Source organism: Chiloscyllium punctatum, chromosome X, assembly GCF_047496795.1.
Source record: "Chiloscyllium punctatum isolate Juve2018m chromosome X, sChiPun1.3, whole genome shotgun sequence".
NCBI classification, from domain to species: domain Eukaryota; kingdom Metazoa; phylum Chordata; class Chondrichthyes; order Orectolobiformes; family Hemiscylliidae; genus Chiloscyllium; species Chiloscyllium punctatum.
Genome location: NC_092791.1, coordinates 19,444,947 through 19,456,973, shown reverse-complemented (window position 1 = coordinate 19,456,973; position 12,027 = coordinate 19,444,947). Strand labels below are relative to the sequence as shown.

General features: G+C 43.0%; 1 protein-coding gene across 2 annotated transcripts in view; it reads right to left on the bottom strand.

The window, feature by feature from the left end:
• The window catches only part of LOC140471179 (uncharacterized), an 81,924-nt gene that overhangs the window by 36,049 nt on the left and 33,848 nt on the right, over window positions 1–12,027 (bottom strand). For both annotated transcript variants that reach the window (XM_072567067.1, XM_072567068.1), the window contains 8 exons: window positions 10,886–10,984; window positions 9,401–9,454; window positions 7,703–7,810; window positions 7,343–7,396; window positions 5,750–5,848; window positions 2,600–2,653; window positions 1,861–1,959; window positions 1,597–1,650 (listed from right to left, as the gene is read on the bottom strand). In XM_072567067.1, coding sequence (XP_072423168.1) covers window positions 1,597–1,650; window positions 1,861–1,959; window positions 2,600–2,653; window positions 5,750–5,848; window positions 7,343–7,396; window positions 7,703–7,810; window positions 9,401–9,454; window positions 10,886–10,984 — 621 coding nt within the window. The remainder of the gene's footprint in view (window positions 1–1,596; window positions 1,651–1,860; window positions 1,960–2,599; window positions 2,654–5,749; window positions 5,849–7,342; window positions 7,397–7,702; window positions 7,811–9,400; window positions 9,455–10,885; window positions 10,985–12,027) is intronic.

Sequence of the window (12,027 nt, the reverse complement as noted above, 5' to 3'; positions counted from 1 at the left end):
ATTGTAATTTAACATATACTGCACATTCTCTGGTATTCTGTAATGTTCTTTCCTGTGTATGCAATGTATGTCACATATTTTACATTAAGCTATGCATTGTGTTGCTCCATGCTGTATCAAATCATATTGTAATACTAAGTACTATCCTCTGTGTTATTAGATTCTAGATTATATTCTGGATGTTCTCATGATGTCCATATATTGCACTGTAAACAATGGACAGTATTTTTCATATATAGGCATATTGTGTTATATATAATGTGGTGGACTTGCATTGATGAAAACACCAACATGTTGCTGAAACTTGTCATCTTGCATTTATCAGTGCAGACACAAAAATGCTAAATTTCAAACAGTCACAAGAATTTATAGTGTACAGATTGCAATGTGCACAATTTAGGTCTCTTGTACTTTCCTTATTATGAACAATAATGTGGAATGCTAACAATGTACTTGTACAGTACTATATATAATGTGGAACACTTGCAATGTGTATAATATACTACATTAAATGTAGAGCACTTAAGATTGTCATATACTGCAGTGTACGTGGAGTAATATAGATAGACAGCAGCATGAAGCATTTTGCTTTATTGGGTTATTTGATATTGTTCATACATACCTTACAATGTATGTGAACTACTTATATCATATTGCACTGTCAATAAGGGTTTTGCACCTCCATGCTTATTAGGACCAATGAAACCATTACATTTGGGTTTGTCCTATGACACTATAGGAGATGGAACCAAAGTCAGAAGATGATTTTATAATGAGGTTCTGTTAGACGTTTACTGATCCTGCATTCTCAGCAGGGCAATGCTCTGAAAGACAGAGTAGACCAGAAATAATTGCTTTGGCAGTCTGGTGCCAATTTTCCAGCCCATGCTCCCCAGACTGATTCCAGACCTAGCTAGGAATGCCCAATCATTCATTTTGAACTTGTAGATTATTTCACATCTACAAGATAATCTGCTGTATAAGAACTATACTAAATGGTGGCATTTCATTCTCCTACTTTATTTGTTCATCCTGCACCAAACTGTATTATAATTTCATGAGTGGTGAACTATTTAACATTTTGATATCCCACTGCTACTCAGTCATAGTTTCCTCATGTAATAGCATCTCACTTTGGAACTCTCTACCAAGAGGATTGGAGTTTCGGTCATTGATCTAGTTGAATGGCAGAGTAGGTTTGAAAGGCTGAGTGGCCTCCTCCTACTCCCTATGTCCCCTTGTGACATTTAATTGCCTTTACTGTACTTCCACATAGCCTCATTCTACTTAATTATCTACGAAAAGCAGATTGCAATAATAAGTATAGATTAACTCAGTCTATCTATTAATCACCAAGCCCCTTAGAACCCATTGTGGGTGGTCCTTTGCAATGAACAGTGTGTCTTGCCATTCCCAATTGTGTTCAATATCTTGTATCAGATACAACAAAACATTATATGATGAACATCTCATATCGAGCTGCTTTAGGCCAGTTGAGGAGTACATCAATGCTGACTATGGTATAACACAGATCTTTTAAACAATAGCTACCAATTATTAAATTACAGTTATTCAGAAAAAGATCATGTTACTTACCCTCAACCCAGGAGCGCCCATGAGACCCTTCTCACCAGCCTTGCCAGCCTCACCCTAGTCAACAGAAAGAAAATATTTAATGTTGGGTCAAATAGTTTTGCCTTATTGTCACAAGGAAAATCCATTAAAATTATTCGTGAGTGTATTTGAGCAATGCTGTGACCGGAGCATAGTACAACACATGCAGAAAGCTGCAAGTACAGTATCACCTGTACTGCAGAAGAACACACGAGGAAATCAGAGTAAAATACATGGTTTACTTACAGTCGCACCCTTTGGTCCTGGGAAACCCATCACGCCAGGCTGTCCCCGAGCACCCTGTGGACCAGGTGGGCCAGGGCGGCCATCTTCACCAGGGGCACCCTACACACAAAACAGCCAACCGTGAATTTTACTCAGCATCTCTGTACAGTAGTTCATTTTTATTAAGGTTAAATATCCATTGGATCATAAAAACAAAAAGGGTTCCTGAGAGAAGGAGAGAAACCATTCTTTGAATTTGGTTTCATCCGAGAAGATTTTCTTGGTGACTGCACATTACTTGTATCCTTCACTACCAAGGAGTGTGAATAGGTCTGACTCCTTTACCCAGGAAAATGGTCTCAATCCTTTGGCAATCATGCTCTCCTTTACAAGGAGAATGGACCAGGCTGGATGTCTTGGCGCTCACACTTGTCTCCGCCTTGGTGAATGAGATGGTTTGAATGACTTGGCACCCATATCAAGCACCCAGTGGGATGATCTGAATCCTTTTCCATCCCATGCCCCCTGCCTCTGAGGGCAGCATAATCTCCATTGTCAGATCTCTTCCTTTAGTTGAGGGAGTAGCACAGTCAGTGCGTTGATGTGCACAGAACAGACTATGATTTAATCAGGGTGACTTGGCCAATCATTTTCTTACCCCCACCTCTTTCTGGAGATAGCCTGGTCCCTGTAGCCTGGCACTACCAGGACAGATTCAAAAAAAGGACAGTAAAAACAGGAAACCTTTGGCTCAACTTACAGTAGCTCCAACTTTGCCTTGGGGACCAGCATCTCCAGGACGACCTGTAAGACCCTGAACAAGAAACAAAATGAAATGAGTCAAAAATCTGCAAGTTAAGAACATCCACATTCTTCATTCACCATAAGGAGCTTTTTGCCTTTAATGTAATCATTAATCACTGATAACTGCTTAAGAAGTGATTATCGCCTTTGACACTTTTCCAAAGTTCCCTTTGGGGTTAGGTGATAGAGGTGAGGTTCTGGTTTTAATAGTTTACTGATCTATTTGTTTTAAAGGGAGTACACTCAGCAACAGTAAAAACTAGGGGCTATTAAATGTCTTTCAACAGTTTTCCAGGACTCTACATAATGAAAATTTCACTCATCCAGTTGATTTGGAATTTTGATTTGCACAGTCCATCAAATAGACCTCATTAGAGATTGCTATTTAATTTGGTATGCTCTATCTAAAGGGAAGGTGATGGCGTCATGGTGATAATCACTAGACTCAAATCCATAGCTTCAGGCTAATATTCTGTGAATACGGGGAGACAATGGCCTAGCGGTTTTATTGCTGGACCGTTAATCCAGAGACCCAGGGAATGTTCTGGAGACCTGGGTTTGAATCCCGCCACAGCAGATGGTGGAATTTGAATTCAATAAATATCTAGAATTATTGTCAATTGTTGTAAAAATCCACCTGGGTCACTAATGTCCTTAACAGAAGGAAACTGCCATCCTTACCTTGTCTGGCCTACATGTGATTCCAAACCCACAGCAGTGTGGTTGACTCTTAATTGCCCTCTGGGCAATTAGGGATGGGCAATAGATGCTGGCCTGGCCAGTGATGCCCTCATCCGTAAAGGAATAAAAACAAATACCCGACATAGAAAATGGAGATACTGGCTTCAATAAATTGTTTCCCTAATGGTTACAATGTAACCATTGTCTATTGTTGCAAATGTTCATCTGGTTCACTAAAATCCTTTAGGGAAGGGAATCTGCCAACCTTTCCTTGTCTAGCCTACATGTGACTTCCAGACCTACAAAAATGTGGCTAATTCTTAGTTGTCCTGTGTCCAATGATGAATGGGCAATAGATGCTGGACCTAACCAGCAACACCTATGTCCTGTGAATAAACAGGGGTCCTCAGCTGCAGTTGCTTAGTTTTGACCTACAATATTTGGTTTAATTTTTGACTTAGACAGAACCTTTCTTGACTGTCTGGGATACAAAAGCATGCAAAGTTTGGGAGAAGATTTGTAGCTCGGGTGCTCATTGTTGTGGTTCTGTTCGCCGAGCTGGGAATTTGTGTTGCAGACGTTTTGTCCCCTGTCTAGGTGACATCCTCAGTGCTTGGGAGCCTCCTGTGAAGCGCTTCTGTGATCTTTCCTCCGCCATTTATAGTGGCTTGTCTCTGCCGCTTCTGGTTGCTACAACTGGAGGATGTCACCTAGACAGGGAACGAAACGTTTGCAACACAAATTCCCAGCTCGGCGAACAGAACCACAACATACAAGAGCATATTTACAAGACTTTCATGTTTTGAATGGTGCAGCGTTCCTCTTTTATTGCAAATGTCCACTGGGTTTGGAAACATCAAAAGGTTTCAACATTCTATAAGGATGGTGATTACCCAAGAAAAGTTGAATGAACTGAACCAAATTGAACCAAGTCAATCTGAAGAAGCGTCGCTAGATCCAAACGGTGACTGCTTTCTCTGCACAGATGCTGCCAGACCTGCTGAGTTTCTCCAGCAATTTCTATTTTTCTTTCAGATTTTCAGCACCTGTAGTTCTTTATTTTTTGTTTTAACTAAATCAATCCTTGTGCAATGCCTCAAGTTACGCTTTCTATCTGATGCTGCAGCTTGTCTTCTACTGTAGAACATAAGGATTCTGCAATTGTCTAAATCAATGAAGCAAACACAGTGGTTCTGCACATATTGGCTACAATTACCATGTATAAATGATTCTCTTTAGTGCAAGCCATGAGTTGATTCTTGTGGAGGAGATGGGGATCTTGGCCACTGGCTAAAGAACCGCTGTGATTCCTTGCCCACACTCTCTCATTTTGGGCAGTCCCACAATGCCTTGTGCAGTGCAGTCACTTGATAGACCAGTGGCAGAACTTCCTCTGGGTTCAAGGGCCCAAACCAGAGGCCAGCAACTCTTCTGTACTCAGCAGCGCCTTTGGGGAGGTGCTGGCTATCCCTGGTACTACACCCGGGCTTCCCCTGCCTGGTGTTGGGTCCTTTGATTAGAAACTGAATGCCTTCACCAGAGCTGAAATGAAGCATCCTGCTTCTCTTGCTATTCAGTGACAAAATGAGGTGTAATGCTTTTTGGAGGTGGGACAATTGCAGAATCTAGACAGCAAGTGGACTTTACCACCAGCTGATTTACGCAATCTGCTCAAGTGCTTTAGAATAATCTGAGTGCAGGATAGGTACCATATTAACAGTAGCTCTTTACACAGGATTCCAACTTTAGACTTCCATGTGGGCAGGTAATATTGGCTGGTATCATCACAGTTCAATGGAGATTGCTTGATTTCAGCAAAGCAATGGGATGGAAGAGATTGTTAATGTGCAATCTGTAAGGGTGTGAGAGGCACAGCAGACAGGGCAGTTGTCTTCCAGAAGACTCATTTGTTTTTATATTAATTCATGGGATGTGGGCATCACCACCTAGGCCAGCATTTGTGGTGTGGAGGGCAGGTAAAAGCCAATTCACATTTCTATAGGTTGGTGTCACACTTCGGCCTGCCCAGGCAAGGATGGCAGATTTCCACACCGTTAGCTCCACAGACTCAGCATGAATGCCTCATCAGGTAATAACCAAGTTGAGGAATATGAAACATTGTGGAACTAAACATTTCTTAGCTCAGGAACCTGATTTGGACACACAGCTCCATTCCTGTACCACACCTAGGCCCTTGAGGTGACAGGCTCTACTCTGCTTACAAAATAGTTATTTGATGGTTATGTGATTCAGTTTTTACTGTATGTTTGAAGAAGAGGTTTTAAACAAATGAGTAAATGTTATGTTATGTCTTGAATGTGGCAAATGCTTCCTCAGAACATTCTGATTAACAGAGTAGAAGGTATCTGGAGCAGTACGTATACTTTGAATAAACAGAGATTGTTTTTGAAAAAATCGTGCTTACTCTTGCGCCTGGCAGACCAGGTTCACCAGGGCGACCGGGATCTCCATTAGCACCTTTAGGACCATGAACACCAGGAGCACCACGCTCACCAGGGGCACCCTGTGATGGAAGCCAAAAAGAAATGATTAGTTTGTTGTTAACATTTGAAATGATCAATTGGATAAGACACAGGAAGTTTTTCTTCTAATAAACAATCCTCCTCTTCCTCTGGTCTCCAAACTCTCCCTCTCCATGTTGCAGCCTTTCTTGTCTTGTTCCATCTGATCATCGCTCTTCAGAACAAAAGCCATTACTCCTCGCTCTTATCCTAATCAGCTCCAAGTATATAATCATATAAACTACTGCTCATCCCCACTGTGCTGAAATTAACTTCAAGTTTACTGCCTTCTATCCTAACTCATTCGCTCCCAGAGATTGAAACCGCTTTGTCCTTTTAAAATCTTCCCTTCCTTCAACAACCTTTTGGCTTTAAAACTCCTGATTTGGTGTCATTTGACTCGAACTTCTCTCTTAACCTAGTTACCTCTCCGAACTCTTTCAGCTTCAGTAGTGCTCTGCACTCTGGCAATCATCTTTCCAGTTTTTTGCCTTTTGACATAAAATCTCAATCAGAGAAACACTTAAAGCCAACTAGTAATTATCACTTGTGACTTTTTCTTGTTTGCCCATGGAATGTGGGGTCACTGGTCATTTATTGCCCCGTCCATATTTGCCCCCTTGAGAAGGTGGGGGTGAGCTGCCATCTTGAATCGCTGCAGTCCATGTGCTGTGGGTTGACCCACAATGTCCTGAGGGAGGGAATTCCAGGATTCTGTCCCAGTGACACTGAAGGAATGGCGATTTATTTCCAAGTCAGGATGGTGAGGGGCTTAGAGAGGAAGTTGTAGGTTGTGGTGTACCCATATATCTGCTGCCCTTGTCCTTCTAGATGGAAGTGAGTCATGAGCCGAAGTGAATGCCTGCAGTGCATCTTGGAGATAGTACATCCTGTTTGACTGAGCATCGGTGGTGGAAGGAGTGAATGTTGGAGGTGGTTCAAGGAGTGTTATTCAAGTGGGCTCAACCTAGGGATTCTCTACCAGGGTATAGCCCTACCGCTGGCAACTCTGCTCATTTCCTGTCAAAGTTATAGCAGGGGATTGATAGAATAGCACCAAAAAATGGTATTTTCTCTCAACCTAAGTATCCCATTTCCTGAAAGTTTAAGTTGAATGCTTTGTGTTTTTTTAACTATTTGCAAGATTGATATTATCATACACTTTAATTGCTCTTCTGGATAAGATTTATCCCATTTAAAGTAATTCTTATTATCTTTTAAAATGGTGCCTCACACACATTATAAATCAGTACAGATTTAGCTCCAGCAAAATTAAATTTCCAGCATTTGCTGACAGGTTGTTGATTTTCAGTTGTCCAATAAACACTAACATTATCAGAGAACTAACTAATCAGGAAGCTTAGGGCCAGGGATCCAATCAGTCTGAATTCTAAGCGCTCTTTTAAAAATAATTAATTAATTGATTTTTTAAAAAAATGCAAACAAAATGCAATTCTGCCTTTAAACAGTATCACTTGCTGAACTATGGTACCTACCTTAGGACCAGCAAGACCATCCTGACCTGGGAAACCACGGTTACCAGGAGCACCCTAGCAATGGAAAGAAAAGAACTGAGGTTAGAGGCCACAATGAAATATTAATAAAACAAGTTGTCACAACTGAGATAGAACACATAAATACAACAGAGAGCCCGTATGACAACATCATCTTCATCCAAGTCACACTATCGAAGACAAAAGTTCTCCATCTAGTCATCAAAGTTGCGTTATTTTTCTTTAGAATCTTTGTTTAAAATCTGACACAAAAGCAAAACATTCATCTTTTGTTCTCTTCTAGTCATTGGCGGAGCTAATGTGCACCTCCTAAGAAGCAGACTGTGATTGGAGGAAACTCACTCTCTCGCCAGGAGGACCATTCGGACCAGCAGCCCCTGGCTCACCACGAGGGCCTCTCTTGCCTTCTTCACCAGCCGGGCCAGGAGCACCTTGAGGACCAGCAGGACCCTAAAGGAAGCATCAGGAAAAGGGTGAGCATTTTCTAATTACATTCACAAAGAAATTAAAAACAATAAAGCGGATTTAAAACATAATCTAAAACATTTAAGGTTTAACAAGGTAAAAACAATGACTGCAGATGCTGGAAAACAGATTCTGGATTAGTGGTGCTGGAAGAGCACAGCAGTTCAGGCAGCATCCAAGGAGCTTCAAAATCGACGTTTCGGGCAAAAGCCCTTCATCAGGAATAAAGGCAATGAGCCTGAAGCGTGGAGAGATAAGCTAGAGGAGGGTGGGGGTGGGGAGAAAGTAGCATAGAGTACAATGGGTGAGTGGGGGAGGAGATGAAGGTGATAGGTCAGGGAGGAGAGGGTGGAGTGGATAGGTGGAAAAGGAGATAGGCAGGTCGGACAAGTCCGGACAAGTCATGGGGACAGTTACTGAGCTGGGGGAAGGGGAAATGAGGAAGCTGTTGAAGTCCACATTGATGCCCTGGGGTTGAAGTGTTCCGAGGCGGAAGATGAGGCGTTCTTCCTCCAGGCGTCTGGTGGTGAGGGAGCGGCGGTGAAGGAGGTCCAGGAACTCCATGTCCTCGGCAGAGTGGGAGGGGGAGTTGAAATGTTGGGCCACGGGGCGTTGTGGTTGATTGGTGCGGGTTTCCCAGAGATGTTCCCTAAAGCGCTCTGCTAGGAGGCGCCCAGTCTCCCCAATGTAGAGGAGACCGCATCGGGAGCAATGGATACAATAAATGATATTAGTGGATGTGCAGGTAAAACTTTGATGGATGTGGAAGGCTCCTTTAGGGCCTTGGATAGAGGTGAGGGAGGAGGTGTGGGCACAGGTTTTACAGTTCCTGCGGTGGCAGGGGAAAGTGCCGGGATGAGAGGGTGGATTGTAGGGGGGCGTGGACCTGACCAGGTAGTCACGGAGGGAACGGTCTTTGCGGAAGGCGGAAATGGGTGGGGAGGGAAATATATCCCTGGTGGTGGGGTCTTTTTGGAGGTGGCGGAAATGTCGGCGGATGATGGTTTATGCGAAGGTTGATAGGGTGGAAGGTGAGCACCAGGAGCGTTCTGTCCTTGTTACGGTTGGAGGGGTGGGGTCTGAGGGCGGAGGTGCGGGATGTAGACGAGATGCGTTGGAGGGCATCTTTAACCACGTGGGAAGGGAAATTGCGGTCTCTAAAGAAGGAGGCCATCTAGTGTGTTCTGTGGAGGAACTGGTCCTCCTGGGAACAGATCCATTTAAGGTTTAAGTCATGTACAAAAATAGGCAGTTTGTTTCAGAAGTAGAAAACCATTCGGCCCAACAAGCCATCTATTCCTGATACCTACTTAATGTCACCATATTCAGCAACCATTTCGCTTTTTGGACATACAGCTATTTATCTCTTCAGTCATGCATCAATGTCATTATCTAATCATTTGATTATCCTTTGAACACAAACGTTCTGCCTGATTTCCAGATATACTTGCTCATTTTCTTCATTTTTAAGTTGTCTGCCCTGGTATCTTGGGCAGTATTTATGATTATTTGAATCAACAGAATTACCTATACTTTTAACGCTGAAGTAAAAGACACATCTTTCTTAATACTTACAAGTTCTCCTTTTGGGCCTGCTTCTCCCTTGAATCCTGGTACACCAGGCTCACCCTGTGAGACAAAACAATTGTTAGCGTTAGACATTGGGGATTGATAGCATAATCTAGACCAGTGGTGCTCATAAACAGTAGCCTTTGGCAGACTTGCTGCTCCATCTAGTTCTGAGACTCCATTCAAGGCCTGTCCAGTTAAAGGATGAAAACCGAACATTCAGGGTTGCTGCCTTTCCCACTGTTGCCACCGTTTGTTTAATACAGTACATTGCTGACTGAGAAATTTTCACTGTCCACTGGAATCAGAAACACCAAGGAGAAATATTCTACATACAATCCTTCTAAACTTGGTTGTGTCAAAAGTATTTTGCTGTTTGAAGACAGCATTCTAAGCTCTGTAGCATCTGGTTGAAGTACTAACGGTTATACATAACTTAAGGGGATTAAGCAAAAGTATCACACAAATATATCACATAACACAAAAGTGTATTCGTTCATGCTTCACTCTAATTAGGCCTCTGCTCTATTACTCTATAATGCAGCACAGAGGCCTTGGCCAATCTGGCAACAGTTTAAAAAGGATCACTGTTGCTCTGGGAGATCAAAATTGGGTGGAGAGGCAGTGGGGCCTATGATGACAGAGTGATATCTGTTGGGATATTTTCTCCAGCTAAACCTCCTGCCATGGATCCTCAGCTGTTACTCCTTAGCGTTGGTGGATTAATCTATATGAGGTGAAATAAGGGAAGGCATACTGCTGGCGAGGTGAGATGGTCACTGGATAAGGGTTGGAGGTTAGCCTCCTCTAGGAGCTTGTCTGTTGCAATTAGCCCCTTGATATGTTGGAGTGCAATGTTGAGGAGGTGCTATCTATACGTGAAGGATGTGTCACGGGTGATGCCGAGATAAACCGGGCAAGTGGCCAGGCTCGGGCTTCAGTCTCTCACCATTCAAGGTAATGTTCAGTTCCACTTAGCGCTGGTATTATGAAAGTGGAATGTGTGGAGACATTTGCATTGGTACTCAGTTGTGAGCACATTGTCTTACAGTCATCAGGCAAACTTGGCAATAGCATTGTTTAATGTGTCTCCCAGCTCTGAGAATTCTAAGCCTTAGCCACAGCTGATGTTGTCTGCACTTATATATGTCCAGGACTAGGTTGTGATAAAAATGGTCAGTGCTTTCCTGTTAGTGACCATCAATACTTCTGGTTAACAGTCAATGTCAGGACTGGTTTGTCACCATTTGGTGTGGAAGATGTGAAAATGTTGGTGTGATTATGGCCTGGTGCAGTTTGATGTAAATTTGTGTGGTGAAGGTTGGCATTATTTATAGGTTGACATTATGAAAACTGTCATAGCTTGATTTATATTTATCTGTTAAAATTGACCACAACACTCCACTGAAAGTAATGGACGTTCCAGAGGTTTCCAACTGAGGAGATTTCAAAACGAAATTATATTCTTGAATGCTGAATATTTTTACTTACTTGTTGACCTTTAGGACCAAGAGGGCCGGTAGCACCTTGTGGACCTGGAGGACCACGTGGACCAGGGAAACCGGGTGCACCAGCAATGCCAGGAGCGCCCTAGGAGAAGAAGGAAAGAAATTAGCATTAACCGATAGATTGGGGATGAGTAGGAAGGTACCAGGCCTTGACAACTGTAACTTTTAAGTGAAATAAATAACAAATATAGGCTTCATACTCATGTTCCCTTACTCTAAGATGGTGAACAATACCATACAGGCATTATACTGGTTTGGTTAAAGTGCATTATCTACACATCTAGTGGATGAACCAAGGCCAATGGTTTAGGTTGGCAAGCAAGGGTCCAAGGAATAGAAATGAACCAGAAAGGATTCAAGTGGCTGGGTGATGGCTAGTTTTGGTTTTAAAAAATCACTGACAATGTAACAATGGGAACACTGAGGATAGTAAAGGGTTCTGCGGTTTTGAGACTTAAAATCTTGCAAATCTTTGAAATTCTCAGCCTCTCTGGATTCTCAGCCATTAAGTATATTTAAGGGAGAGTTCAATAGATTTTTTGCAGTGCTGAGTGAGTGAAAGGAGATAAGGATAGTGTGGGAAAGAAGCTTTAAGATAGAGGATCAGTCCCAAACTTACTGAGTAGCTTTTAGTGTTTGATGGCTGTGAATTGGCTAAGGGCAAGGCATCCAGCAGGGGAGTATGCCCTGCCTTAGAGAGCTGGACAGCTACCAGACAATCAGAAGCTAGGCTGCTCTGTAGTCCTGGCAATGCCAAGTGCCAGCAGTGGCCACTGTTGGAACTATAGTCAGTCCCCAAGAGGAAAATTAAATGGAGGCCAAAGTGAAGAGATAGCTTGGCTTCGGTGAGTCTTGGCTGATCGGGCCCTGTTTCAGAGGACACGGGTTGAGGGTTCAAGGTTGGAGGGGTAGGAAATTGGTATAACCTTGGGGAATGGAGGGAGGGAATGCCTCCAGTGGGCACAGACACCATGCCTACTGCACTCCCCCAACTTACCCAATATCAGGCCTACACAATTAAAGATGCCAAGCTGCCCACTTGGTGTGATCTCCACTTGCCATGGGCAAAATAGCAGTAGGGGAAAGCTATGGGACATAAGCCCTTAAGAGCCTCAAGGTGGGGGC